The following is a 14,768-nucleotide window of genomic DNA, read 5'->3' as shown; positions in this document are numbered from 1 at the left end:
GAATTTGTGAAAGAGGTGTTCCAGATTCGAGACTGGGAGGTGATCAGTTAGATGTGAAGGATTTGGCCGCCGATGCTAATCTTTTAGATTAGACGGTATTGAAGTACATGAGCAGGAGGAGAGCAAACACAACAATCATGCTCACAATTCAGCTGCCTGTTTTCTTCAGAAAGCAGCAGTTGAACTCTATTTACGCTACAACGGCGCTGAAAAGGAAACTCCAACAGCGCCCTGCAGTGGCCCAACAGGAAAACTACACATATTGTGATCGAAATGCTGTGGACTAAACGGGGCTCTGGACTCTGAAAAGCACACGAGAAAGTGTCAAATTTTCCACTGTCGAGCACAAACTGAAGAAATCAAGCTGCCAAACCAAAGTTACATATCCGAGCTTGTCACACGAAACCAAACCGATTCTACTGTCTGACGTGTTGAAATCCTGTTTCCTTTTCAACTAAATCATTTCTTTTCCCCAATGACAGTCGACGGCAATACTGAGCAGCTCAACAGGAAGGGATTTTAATAGCTGGCTTGTGTTTTTTAGGAATCCTATGCAAGAAAGAGACGAAGAATTCTGAAGCCTTATGAAGTGGTGTTCAGAGTGTAAAGTCCAAGGTCTCAATCAGAGCAGCGTTTTTCTTTCTCTTTGTAAGAGAATTCATGTATTTGACCCTTTTAATGGGTGTAGAGAAAAAGTTTCAGCTTGTTTTATTTGGTGTGCTTGAGAATATTTAGCAAACAGTTCCTCAATGCGAGCTTTCAGTTTTGTGTGTGTGTGTGTGTGTGTGTGTGTGTGTGTGTGTGTTTTTATCGTGTGATGGATGCTGTGTTTTTTTGTTGTTTTATTGTGTGGAAACATGCCTGAGCCTGTGCCTCTGCTCCACAGAAATATTCAGGCCGCCTGTGTTTCCTGTTTGTTTTGGCTCCATTCTTTCTGCTAGACTCTTCATTTATTATTAGATTTTTTTTTTTATTATTCTTTTCCTTTTTTTTCAAGGCTGTTTGATGTTTTACATCCTATTTATTGTGTGTGTTCTTGGACCTCACACCGGCTGTGTGATTTGTGCTTCAGTGACCATTTTTTGTAAATATAAAGAAAATATTTTTGGCTACAAACTCCGACTCCCCGCTGGTTTTGTTGCTACTGGATTAAAAAAAAAGGTTGGCTGAGGCTGGAGTGCAGGATTCTTATTCATACAAAGGAAGTTCACACTGAAAATGTTTTCTCCTCGTATGGGTGCTATAAAAAACACCAAATCAGTGAAACATCATTTAAATCTAGCCACATAGCCCAGTGTCATCTTTAGTGGGTCAAACAGGTAAAATAGTAGATAAATCTAAACTTTTCTTTGTTGTGGTGCAGAGTGTATGTAATGAAAATTTATATTTTCCCCTCAAATCACTCTTGTGTTTCTGGAGAAAAATGTAGTCAAATATCCAGAAATCTTTTCCTGCAGCTGCTGCGTTCTGTAGGTTTTCACCAACTCAATTGAGGCTAATGCTAGGTAGCCAAGCTTTCGTGGTATTTCCAGTATTTCAGCTCACCTCTAAGCTTTCTAGTCTGTAATCAAACCATATACCTAATATAGCTAAAACTGCTCTAACCAGTGGGAAACATTCAGCAGCTTCAAACAGCCAAACAGGCTCAAATAGCCAAGATGTATAAAATGGCTAAAGTGTGAAAATCCATAAAAAAAACCTTAAGAAAACAGCCACAACAGCTAAAAACATAGTAAATTATATCTAAATTATACCAGAGAATCTTCATTTATTCATTTATATCAGATAATTAGCATGTTTTGCAGCTCCAGACAGAAAAACTTGGGAGCAGATACAAGATGTCTATATGGAACATGGAGGTAGGACGCCCCCTTGTGGACTAATCTGAAACTTACAGATCCACATGTTCCAAAAAAACAACCTTCATCCAGGTTTTATAGTGTCCACTGTCCACAGCCTTTTTATTCATTTATCCCTCAATCTGTGTCATTTATAAAAACAAACAGTGTGTTGTACGTCAATGTAACTATTATCGTTACTATCTGAGTGGTAATAAGACCTGCAGGAGGATTTTAGGGCGTTGTCTGAAAACTAGGGGCGAGAATTTCTACTCATTCTTAAGAACATGTAGTCTAACTTTCAAAGGTATAAGTCACCTCTTAACAAGTTCAGTTATGTTCCAACCGTTATAATTGCCATTTTTTTCATTCAGTGAGTTTCAGAATTCAGAATTCAGATTTATATTTGTGCTAATTTTCTACTGACATTATCTTATATCTCAGGATTGCCTGTTATTACAAAAATAATGCAATTGAATGTGGTTATAGTATTATGACTGCAGAGAAGAGTGCACAGAGTACTTTATCTAAAAAACTTAAACCTTTGACAGTGTTTTTACTAATAATTTAGTACAATTTAAGTCTTTAATATGCAAGTGAACATATTTCATACTTCATAGTTCAGTAGTTAAAATACTAAAATATCCATCTCTGAACATTAATGCCCAATGCTTTATGATATTTAAGATTCTAACTCATATTTATTAATTGTAAGTATAGAATAGATAGAAAGAAAACACTGTATTAAATCCTAGTAGGAAGCTCTTTACAGCATTGCTCCAGGCAGAATGGGATATAATAAACAGGATAAACTGTCAAAATATCAAATCAGACAGAAAAATACATTAAATTAATTAAATAATAAATATTATTCCGTGTGAGGCTAATAGCAACTAATATGAGCATGGAAGAATGGAATTCAGAGAAAAAGACAATAAAACAGTGTTGATGCAGTGAGAGAGGGGTGTGTCTCTCTTTTCCAGAAACAGAAGGAAGTCTATCTGATTGATTGAGATGATTTTGTGCACTAGAACTACTTGAAAATGTCTGATTAGGGTGAAAGTAATACTGTACTTATAAAGCACCAGCTGTGATTGAAATGGTACATCATGAAACCATACTGACATTCGATATTTTGGTTAATGTCCAGTAGCAGTAGCTTTTCAGTACCTTTTTTTTTTTTTTTTTTTTATCAGAAAGGGTTTTACTAAAAGTGTTCCCAGAATCAAAACGAACAGGTTTTATTTCCTCACCTGTGGAAAAAATTCGACTTATTTTGTTATCTTTATCTTGTTATGGGTTTTACTTATTTATTGCGCCGTTCTTAATCACTTTGTTTTGCTGCCTTTGAATTCTTCGGAATGACTTTTACTTCCTTCTAACCTTTTTCAGACATGTTGAATTAGTTCTATGTAAATATGTATGTACAGTAAGTACGTATTTGGTGTGGTACAGTTTGAAAAAAAACAATAGATTATTTATTTTGTGGGGATGTATTTTATAAAGTATAAATTTCTTTATTTCTATAAATTATTTGCTAAGTATTATTATTATTATTATTATTAATAATAATAATAATAAAAATAAAAATAAAATTTTAACTAAAATGTTGATTTGTATTGTTCTTTATCAGTGTAGTTAAAGGATTTTAAGTCACATGAAAGCTTTCAGGTTATCCTTCTCGTCTTGATTGAATTTCCAGGCGGTAGAGGCGAAAACGAGCCGATGTTTCCTGTAAATAATGTATTTTCTGGCTTATAATCTTGGATTTGGGGAGAGATTACCTCACGGATTGAAACAGTGTGAGGACAATAACATACCTGACCGCATGAGTCATAGGCAGCAATTAGCATGACGCACCAATGACGGGCGTGTGCTCGACCAATGAGCGCGCTCCGCCTGCATGCTGCCAGCCAATGAGAACTCAGTGCGGGCGGGGACTGTGCCGTAAAAGGCGGCGCCAGAAGTGACGTTTTGGGTTTTTCTGCTGCGAATTGATCGGAGCCATTCATTTTAACTGCACACCGAGGGAGAAACCACAATAGGTACGGATGCGTGTTTACAGCCTTTTGTTGACTTACATCACCGCCAGGTCTCCTGTTTTTACACATATCTGTAGATTATTTCATTTTAAAAGCGTTTTAGCGCACAGACTGGTCAGCCTCTGTGTTCGTCTTCGACGTGGGGCGTTTTTGCTTCGATTTAGCGCGTTAGCTTGGTGGCTAATGCTAATAGCAAAACAATACGGTGAATACAATCAGTGAAATGTTAGAGGTGGAATTATCATCAAATACGCGACGTGTCGAATTAAGTTTGGGATTGTGAATGTAATTCCTCGATGGCTGAGCTCCATCTTCCAGTGGTATTGTTGTTGAGTGTGGCGCTGCGTGGTTTAACGGAACTGGTGCGTCACAGCCCGCCTTTCTGCTCCGGTGTTATCACCGGACCGTTAACGGCGGCACACCACACCACACCACACCGAGGCGGGCCAAAACAAAGCCCCGCGCCGCGAAACGCCACGATCAGCACGGATCGCGGTTACTTCTCCGCTCCGTGTTTTTAAACAATGACATCCTCCATTGCTGTAGGTCCGTGCCACGCGTACACCGAGAGAAATGCAGCCATCTCAGTAACGTGACTGTTTACATTGAGTGTTGCGTGTAAAACGAAATCTAATGCTCGTTTTTACCGTAGAGTGTCATTACATGATGTCTCTGTAGGAAATTAAACAGATCTTGTTATTTTGTAAAGAATTTTAGTTAACCTGCAACATGAAACGTCTATCAGAAGCATTGTCAGAACCCCATTGTGATCCTCGGTCTAATCGGTGTGTTTTTGTTATTTATTATTATATTTTTTTTTTTTTACAAATTAATTGATCTTATCGGTCCTTTATCTTAGAAGAAGTAGGACTTTGGATTTATCCCAACATTTTGAAAATAGGACAGCAGGAAAAGGGGGGAAAAAAAACTTCAAGGCAGTTATGTAATGAACAATGATTGTATTAAAACCCAAACAAGAGAGTAAACTCTCGATTTCCATAATTTTCTCACCTCGATGGTGAATAACTTTAATTGATTCGTATAAAAATGTATTTCACACAACTTTAATGCAGTTTTACTACAAGATTTATTTATCTGAGTGTTAAAAATGACCTTCATCCTACTATTACGAGAAAAACCTAGAAGTTACTCATTTCTACCTGTTGACTCAGAGGCGGTAAAGCACGTGGACTATATGATTTCTACATTCTGAGTATGAATGATAGCAAAGCCGAGTCAGTGAGCCATGTTAGAGAACTCAGCCACGTTTGTGTCTGTTAAGATTTCAAACAATGGTGTTAATTTTCACAAGTTATGCAACAGAATCAAGTTACAAATGGATCATTTTGGCATTGGCTTGCCATTTTATTTTGAATGTTTTCTTTGTTTGCATTTAAGGGTTTGTTTCTATCTAGTCCAAGTGAAACTGTTCCACGGAGACAGTTTTGTATAAGAAATTTACATGAATCTGATCATTGTTTGAACTTTGGCTCTTAATGGTTAATTGTGAAGTTTCTTGGAGCAGGTAGCAATGTGTATGTGCTGAAACTTCTCCAAGAAGCTTCTAGATGTATTATGTTGTGTAATCAAGTTGTAGGCAACTATAAATTAAAATAGGAAACCGTTAAGTAGAACCTAATCATTTGAATTCCACCCAAACTAACAAAAAATAGTGCATCACTTTAGCTCAGCTTATCTCTTACCTCTTGTGTCATGCTTTTGTCCTGAATTCTAAAAGAATAAAAAGTAACGCACATCTGCAACAGTTGTGGACTGCTCCATTTTTCTGATCTGCACAAAGAAATAAGCTGTTTTTCACCAACTGCACATGACATAAGAAGTTACATAACCGAACTGGTGACATTATTAAAGAAGTGATGGATTCCATCACATATCTCTGCCTTCTTGGCGTTGTGTTGGCTGGGGTTTAACATCTTTTTGTGAACGTGGAGATGTCATCTTGTCGCCTTTTCTGTGTTTTCAGTTGTTTAAGCGTAATGAACCACATGTGAAATATGAGGCGAGAGATCGCGGCCGTGGTGTTCTTCCTGAAGAGGCTGGTGAAGAAGCGCGAGAGGTTGGATTCAGACAAGATCGAGCTGTTTGTGGAGCGGCTGGCGGTCGCCCTGCAGGAGAAGTTCAAGGGCCACTGGTACCCCGAAACCCCCAGCAGGGGGCAGGCATACAGGTAGTTCAGTAACCCTGCAGTGGGCGCTGATGAGTGGGGCTGTCAGTGTTGGTTTGGAGCTGAAATCTGTGTTCGTCTTGCAGGTGCATCCGGGTGAACGGGTTCTACCGGCAGGATCCGGAGCTGCTGCGGGCCTGCAGGGAGAGCGGGGTCCAGTACCGGGACCTGGGGCTGCCTCGAGAGTTCACGCTGTGGGTCGACCCCGGGGAGGTGTGCTGCAGGTGAGTGAGGCACATCGGTGATGGATTTTCAAAGTAAAATATACCGGGTTTAACATTCTCACAGTTCAACAGCTTGTTGGATATTTACAGAGCCAATCTAAACAGCAGTTAATAGATCAGCGTGTAACAGACAGGTGGAATGTCTGAGCTCATTACAGACAGCAGCAGTTTCTGGTTCTTCTGTTTAGTTGTCATGAAAATGCAAAAACGAAGCGTTTTCACTTCAAATGTCGTGTAAACTGTCTTCTGAACGGGCTTCGATCTCCCAGATATGGCGAGCAGAACCCCTGCTTCTCGGTGGCCACTTTCTCCAGCGAGGATGAGGACGACAAAGACGTGGCGAAGAATGTGACCAGCGCCCTGGAGAGGGTGACGTCCGACTACCACTCAGGTTCCTCTTCAGACGAGGAGAGCGCGCGGACCTCCCCCCTCACAGTCCCCAACAGGCACAGCGCCTACCAGGTACCCCACGGCAGAACCGCGGCCCCTCAGGGGTCAGAGTCCGATTTTAATTCCTCTTCCTTCCAGTTCCAGATGAATCCAGCTGCCCCCTCATGGCATCCCAAAAACATGGCACCGTTCAAATGCCCCAATCCCCCACGGCCTCACTACAGCTACCGGTACCGCGGGAGAGCCCCCAACATCCACAACGCCTGGGTCCCCCCTGCGCACAGGGCGGGGCCCGGGTACTGGGACACCAACCAAAACCCCACACACTGAAGCAGTTTGGAGTGGCTCACTGTTCACACTGGACATTAAACCTGGAGAAAACTTAAGATCAACTGACTGACCAATGTTTTCCGTTGTTTTTTTTTTTTCTTTCCTTTTTTGTTTTTTAAGCAGAAAGTTTTATAGCTTGAATATTGGTTGTTTCAAACTAAATCTTTTTTGCACTTTAGACTACTTGTTATAGTTTGAATATAAGTCACTTGTATTAAATTAGATATGGAAATTGGAATACTACACGTATAGTCTTGAAGTACTGTATTTTTACTATTGGAGATGTTCTTGTATGTCACCTGCTGTCCTTTGTGATAAAATGTTTTATTTATACATAGTTGCGAAAAGTGTCAGATGTATAGACCTAAATTTATGGAGTTTTATTAAAAACATTCAAGCTTCACGATGTGTTAGACTCTTCCTCTGTCTCCTGGCCTTTCCTGGCCTTTTGGTTTTCATTAGCTGTTTGGGAAAACTGCTTTGAATGAATTTATTTTTTGAACATGTATAAAATGAAGAAAGATAAAAAAGAAAGTTAATCCAAATCAAAGAAGAAAACAACATAACAGCAAACCAAAACATAGTTTGGAAAAAAAGAGTAGGAAGAAGTAAGAACTTTTAGAGATTCCTACCCCTTTCTATTAACAAGTTTTAAATGAATTAATGAATTTATTTCGAGATACAAAATAAATTAAGAATGTACTGTACAATATTCCATACAAAAGAGCCACATTTGGTAAAACAAAACAAGAAAACAAACTGTACAGTGCTATTTCCACATTTCTTTAGAAACATAAGTTATTAGCATTGGAGTAAGAAGTGTGTTATAGAAAGATTTCTTGTCTGTACCTTGAAAAGGAGTGGGAAGAAGACAAGCTTATAAACTCCGACCCCTTGCTCATTCAATGTAAATGGTCTAAATGGTCTACACTTATATAGCACTTTTACACTGCATTGACAGAGCCCAAAGCGCTTTACACTGCATTAACACATTCACCCATTCACACACACATTCACACACCAGTGGAGGCGGCTGCCATGCAAGGCGCTCAGTCCATCCACTGGGGGCAGTTCGGGGTTCAGTGTCTTGCCCAAGGACACTTCGACATGCAGACAGGGGGAGACAGGAATCGAACTAACAACCTCCCGATTGCAAGACAACTGCTCTCCCCACTGAACCACAGCCGCCTCCAATGTAAGTTTCACTCAGCTGCGTTAAGTAGAGATTTTTTTTTCTTAATCTAAACACTGCATATCTATTATTACAGCCTATATTTACAAATACTATTATACAAAACAACTATTACTTTATGTTTTTATAGTAACTACAACATATACAAAAAGAAAGCAAATTTCAGTTTTCTACAGTTATCCATATTACTGCAAACATCATGACTGCAATAGTCATCATTATCATTATTGTCACCATTGTCATCATCACTACAATCACTCCAACAAATATTATGAAGTGTATCAGCAGTCACACTGAATGGTGCTGGTGGTTACATTTGTTTTTAAATTGAGTTTCTGTTTTGTTAGTGTGCGGTGCATTAAAAAGACCAGGCGTTTTGTGGACCGGTTGCCTGAGGAGGTCAGTCCCCGGGCAGCAGGACCATCCCTGTCTGAGTGTCCTGTACTGTGCATTAAAAGAGACAAGATTTGGGAGTGTACCACAAGAAGATGGTGGTCTTCAAGCGGTACAGCCCCCCTTGCCTGCCCTACGCTGGTGATTATGTTGTGTCACTTAATGTTTACGTTCAGCACCATTCCTCCTGACTGCCGATTTTTTTTTTTTTTTTGAGATTACTAGATATAGAATGATATAGTGATGATCCGACAATGACCACAATATCAAGGTGTTGTATATATTGATATGAGTACGTTAATCAATGCTAATCAAATAATAAAAATAACAATATTATATATAAATGTATGTTATTAATTACCCAATAATGTAGTAAACTAGCAAAAATGCCATTATTGACAGCAGCAAAAGTAAAGAGAAAAAAATGAGAAAATTACATCAAAGTCACTGAAAAGACATTCTGCATGACAGTAATGAATAATCTTTTTTTTTTTTTTCAAATCAATTGTAAGAAGCAAATACAATCATACATCATAGGACATCACATAATATAATGTATGTATACATATACCATGCAGATATCCCTATAAATACATAATATATACCCACACATACCATATAGTTATCCCCATAAATATATACTATATAACAGAATAATTATAATATAACTATAATATAACTACGGTATAACAGCAATATATCAATTTCCACTATATGTGTAATACTCAACACCATTTGTTATCATCATCCACAGTTCCAGACTTCCTCTTCCATATACTTAAGAAATATTTTTTGTACCTTTTTTTTTTAAAACAGATTTATATTGCTACTTTGTTTTATTTCTGTCTCCAGACTGTTCCACAGAGCCACTCCACAGCTTGACATGCACATACTTTTCAGTGTAGTTCGAACTTTTGGTTTTTTATAGTTCAGGTCTCCTCTTAGATTATAACCACCCTCCCTTTCTGCAAACATCCCCTGTATATTTTTTGGATGTAGATTATTTCTTGCTTTGTACATTATTTGTGCTGTTTTGAATTTGACCAGATCCATGAATTTCAACAAGTGTGATTTTATGAATAGTGGGTTTGTGTGGTCTCTGTATTCTGCATTGTTTATTATCCTTATTGCTCTTTTCTGTATCGTGCATATATGCTGTAGAGTGGATCTGTAGCTGTTTCCCCAGACCTCAACACAAAAAGACATATGGCAAAAAAAGTGTGCAATATAAGGTGTGCAGTGACTTAATGTCCAGGATATGTTTAGTTTTCCACAGTATTGATGTGCATTTTGCCAGTTTTGCTCGTATATAGCTCACATGAGGTTTCCAGCAGATTTTGTTGTCCAATATCACGCCAAGAAATTTGATTTCACTTACTCTCTCTATTTTGTTTGTTGCTGGACTTGGGTAAAACTCCCTGAGTTTGAGTTTATTTGTTCAGTTTAGTTTTACTCTCTGCATTAGAAGAGAAGAGCCTACTCCAGGGGTCTCAAACATAAGGCCCATGAGCCAAAACCAGGCCATAAGAGGCTCCAATCCGGCCCAGCAAACCAACAAATTGTCAAAATTTGCAAAAACTTTTTTTCTTTAAACTGAATTAGTAGACTAGTGGACAAAACAAGTTCAGGCCTGAGCGGAGGTGCCGGTGATGCTGCCAAATGCAAACACAAAACCATGCTGTCAAGATGAGTTCACATACGTGAAGAAGAAGCTCTACGAGAAGTTTGACATTTCATTATCAATTCCGTCAATATCTTATTTTTTTAAATGAAGCAAAAATATTGCAAAATGATCATTTTCAATGATACTCATAGTAAAACATCCAATATAGAATTCACTATTTGACCCAAAACTGAGAAAAAATTGAGTCGTGCTGTTTCCTGATTAAGCTGCTGTTTCCATACTGATGGACACCGTATTAGAATTGTTGAGGATTACAGTATGTTCACATATGTATACAATAAGTAAATATCATTCCTTTGAATAACACAGAGCAAGCTATTATTAAGCTCATTAAGTTAATACAGTTGTCAAATAATTTTACTAATTTTCAACTAAGAGCTTAATAGCTGTACAAAAATGAATACTGTTTGAAAGCAGTTGAATCAAATATGTCTGATGAGGGGGGATAAAAAGGTTTTACCCAAAAATGAAAAACTAGGAAAAAAGAAATCCCATTGTCACCTATTGTGCGACAGAAAGCAAATCCCTTCAGAGCTTTATGGGCCTTGATTTCACCTGTGTTCAACTTGTGCGCCATCGTCGTTCTTGTTTGGTTTTCCTGTAGTCATCACATCTGTATTTGACTGATCATCAATTCAGTTTGAAATTTATTTCTACAGCGCCAAATAAAACAGTCATTTCAAAGAATTTTATGGTGAAAAACCCAACAATTCCACACGAACAAGCTATTAACTCTGAATACTCACTGCTATATAATATCCAATACTCATATTGTTATAATACATGCTCTTAATTTGTCAGTTTATTTTATATTAATTGTAGAGGCGAACCTATACTTGAAGCCCCTGAGGTGCTTCTACTCAATTTTTTGCTTGACGCTCCGACACCCTTCATGGCATTGATGAAGTGACAGAGATGCGATTGTTTGCTGATGAACGATATGTCCATTTCTGTTCCTGCAAACAAGCTTCAAACCAAATACACGTCAAAGCCTGGCTTCCATGATGGCAGCGGCAGTCAAAACCGTCTTTCCTTCCGGGCAGCAATACCTGCTGGGCAATGGTTAGTGATATATATACATACTGTACATAGAGACGCTGAGGTCTGAGAGGTGGCTCTGGTTTGGTGGTGTCTTGGTGGTGGTTTGGCTCATCCATCCAAGTCACCAAGGTGGTTGGTAAGCTCCTCGGTGGCACCAGGGGTGGAGGAGATTCAGTCTGACTACCGTCAGTCTGTGGATGTGCAGGGACTGTCTTGGTTGACACGTCTCTGTTACATCGGGCGGCGGTAGGGGACGGTGCCTCTGGACTGGCAGGCCGGGGTAAAGGGGGACTGGAGGGTGTGATCCAACTATAGGAGGATCACGCTCCTCAGCCTTCCTGGGAAAGTCTATTCCAGGGTACTGGAGTGGGGGGATTCGACTGATAGTCCAACCTCGGATTAAGGAGGAACAATGCCGTTTTTCATCCTGGTCCTGGAACACTGGACCCGCTCTAGACCCTCCATAGGGTGCTCGAGGGTTCGTGGGATTTTGCCCAACCAGTTCACATGTGTTTTGTGGATGTGAAAATGATGCTCGACCGCATCCCTCATGGTACCTTGTGGGGGGGCGCTTTGGGAGGATGAAGTCTGGGGCCTCTTGTTAAGGGCCGTTCGGTCTTTGTATAACCGAAGTAGGAGTCTGACCCGCATTCCCATCATTAAGTCAGACCTGTTCCCGGTGCATGTTGGACTATGGCAGGGCTGCTCTTTGTCATCGGATGTGTTCATAATTTTTATGGACAGAATTTCGAGGAGCAGCCGGGAGCGGGAGGGGGTCCGTTTTGGGGACCACAAGATTTCATCTCTGCTTTCATTTCTCAGCCGAGTGTGAAGCGCTGGGTATGAGGATCAGCAACTCCAAATCCAAGGCCATGGTCCTCGACCGGAAGGACGAAGTCTGCCCTCTCCAGGTAGGTGGAGAGACCCTGGATCAAATGGAGGAGTTAAGTATCTCAGGGTTTTGTCCATGAGTGGGGGACAGTTGGAGCGTGAGACTGACAGGTTGTTGTATCGGTCGGTCGTGATGAACAATGATCTGAGCCGAAAGGGGAAGCTCTCGATTTACCAGTCGATCTACTTTCTTGCCTTCACCTATAGTCATGAGCTTTGGGACATGACTGAAAGGGCAAGATCCTGAATACATGCGGCTGAAATAAGCTTTCTCTGTAGGGAGGCTGGGTGGCCCCTAGGGGGAGGAGCTCGGAGTGGAGCTGTTTCTCCTCCACATCCAGAGGAACCAGCTGAGGTGGATCATCTGTTTAGGATGCTTCCAGGAAGCCTCCCTGGGGAGGTGTTTCTGAACATGTTCCACCAGAAGGAGGCCCCAGGGAAGATCCAGGACATGCTGGAGAGAGGTCTCCCAGCTGGCCTGGGAACGCCTTGGGATCCTCCTGGAAGAGCTGAAGGAAGTGTCTGGGGACATGAAGTCTGGTCATCTCTTTTTAAACTGCTACCTCTGTGATCAGGTCCTGGATAAGTGGTTTAAAATGGATTAATGGATGGATGGAATACGAATTAATATGAACCCAATCTATGAAACAATACATACATATGTTAGGTATATGCTTTAATTACCACCACTGCCATGATGAAGTAAAGGGAACAGCTGTACATCAGGTCGTTGTGACACTTGTTCAACAAGAGCACCAAGTTTATAAGATGTTCTGCTAAAGTGTAAACATACCCACATGTTCCCGAGATATCAACTGTCACACTAGTGTTCCAAACATACTCAATAATGATGTCAACTCTTGGTTTGCAGCTGACATTAATACCAAAATTGTCCAATTGCAAACAAAGTCAGGCCCAGTCCAGAAGAATATGGAATAAAGGCTCTGTCTCATGAACAATCAGGATTCTTTCGGGGCAAAATACTGTGTGTTTTTCCTTGTAAGGGCCAGCGCTGAACATTACATCTGGCTATAATAAATGGTAATAATCTGAAGTCAGTCGTTTTGGCATTTTTCATACCAAGCATAGAATCAAAGAACTGGGTGGAGTCGGACGGACGGAAGTCCTAGCCTCCAACACTTACATACATACATACATACATACATACATACATACATACATACATACATACATACATTGTTTTTGTATAATAGATTGACAAATTAAGAATATATGTTATGACAATGAGTATTTAGTATTATACACTGATTAAGTATTCAGAGGGCTGGATAAATTTAAAATTGTTGAAAAAAATTATTTTTTTAAAGTATTTTGTCATTATTCACACTGACAATATTCAAATTAAATCAATATAAATGGAAAAAATAAAAAAAAAATCTATTTTTAGCAGTATGAGAGCAGGATCATCTAAGTGCAGTTCTGAGTTTATTCCGGGAGAGGGCGCCCCCGTCTGCAGTATTGAAGCGCGCTCCCGCCTGTCACGTGACGTGTGGCTGCGCGGCGCGCACCCCGGTGCACCTGCACGGAGGAGGAGGAGGAGGAGGAGTGAGGGGGAGAGAGGAGCGTCGAGGGGAGTTTGGATGCGGAGCTGCGACGGTTCAACACAACTTCTCTCACCAAGTTTCAGCGCGGTACTTTTGGAATACGAGCGCCGGGAATGGAGCCGCGGACCCCCCGACTGTGCTGCCTGCTGCTCGGCCTCCTGGCAGGTAAGTTTCGGGACTCCAGCGGCTCGAGACACTTTGTTTCCCGGTGATTTTCCCCCCAGAAGCGGCGGCGCCGCTCCGGAGCCTCGGCGGTCAGCCGAACTCCACTACATTAGCTCGGACGATAAGGTGGAAACTCGGCTTTTTTGGGCTTCGTTTCCCGGTAACTTTGAATTCTGTTTTTAAATTGCGGAGTTTAAATTAATAAAACGCGACTTTGAGAACAAATTGTACGACAATGGCAGAGAAATTCAACAGAGGCGAACTCAGAGGTCAGACTAGTTATAGTTAGCACGGCGTCCTCGTTCACTAGTCTTACTAAACAGATAAATATGTTTATTTGTGTCCTTAAAAGGCTCAGATGGAGCTTTTATAAATGAAACTTTCAAAAACAGAAATACTTATTGAAAATTGAAGTTTTCCAATGAGATTTTCACTTTTGGTGTTGTCAGTTCTGCTCAGTGTCAGTTATTCTAATCTTTCTGGATTTATTTCTAAAATTTTATCCACCTGGTGATTGATTGATTGATCCTCGGAAATATGGCAGTAGATGAATGTTGTAGACGGATGTGCAGGTGTGTGAGAGTATCGATCAACCTTTTTTGTTTTCTGTGTGATGCCCTGTGCTTTGTCCCTCTGCTTCACACAATAGTCTGATCCCTTTTTAAACCTGTGGCTGCAGGACTTCAAAGTGATGTCTGCCATCTGCTAACAGTGCTCATACCACACACACGCACACGCACACGCTAAGCCTCTACACCCATCTCCAATCTGAAATCCCATGTTTTTACAGCTCTGTTTGTCTTTACCTGTCTAGTAAGGTTCAGTTTC

General features: G+C 40.4%; 2 protein-coding genes across 3 annotated transcripts in view; both read left to right on the top strand.

Moving 5' to 3' along the window:
* The first annotated feature begins 3,827 nt into the window (after positions 1 to 3,827).
* On the top strand, positions 3,828 to 7,412 carry btg3 (B-cell translocation gene 3). Of its 2 annotated transcripts, XM_030101655.1 has the most exons (6): positions 4,932 to 4,942; positions 5,011 to 5,015; positions 5,865 to 6,068; positions 6,152 to 6,289; positions 6,559 to 6,751; positions 6,818 to 7,412. In XM_030101655.1, the coding sequence occupies exons 3-6, from the start codon at positions 5,896 to 5,898 to the stop codon at positions 7,007 to 7,009; spliced, it is 696 nt and encodes a 231-aa protein (XP_029957515.1). In that variant the 5' UTR covers positions 4,932 to 4,942; positions 5,011 to 5,015; positions 5,865 to 5,895; the 3' UTR covers positions 7,010 to 7,412. The 2 variants fall into 2 exon arrangements, with proteins under 2 accessions (XP_029957514.1, XP_029957515.1); XM_030101654.1 differs by lacking the exons at positions 4,932 to 4,942; positions 5,011 to 5,015 and adding an exon at positions 3,828 to 3,883.
* Positions 7,413 to 13,782: 6,370 nt separating this feature from the next.
* The window catches only part of cxadr (CXADR Ig-like cell adhesion molecule), a 43,610-nt gene continuing 42,624 nt past the window's right edge, over positions 13,783 to 14,768 (top strand). Inside the window, exon 1 of the mRNA XM_030101638.1 lies at positions 13,783 to 13,940. Coding sequence (XP_029957498.1) covers positions 13,889 to 13,940 — 52 coding nt within the window. The 5' untranslated portion in view covers positions 13,783 to 13,888. The remainder of the gene's footprint in view (positions 13,941 to 14,768) is intronic.

The sequence above is a fragment of the Salarias fasciatus genome, chromosome 10, assembly GCF_902148845.1.
Source record: "Salarias fasciatus chromosome 10, fSalaFa1.1, whole genome shotgun sequence".
Lineage (NCBI taxonomy): Eukaryota > Metazoa > Chordata > Actinopteri > Blenniiformes > Blenniidae > Salarias > Salarias fasciatus.
The sequence above is the reverse complement of the archived record's forward strand: the minus strand, read 5'-3'. Positions and strand labels throughout refer to the sequence as shown.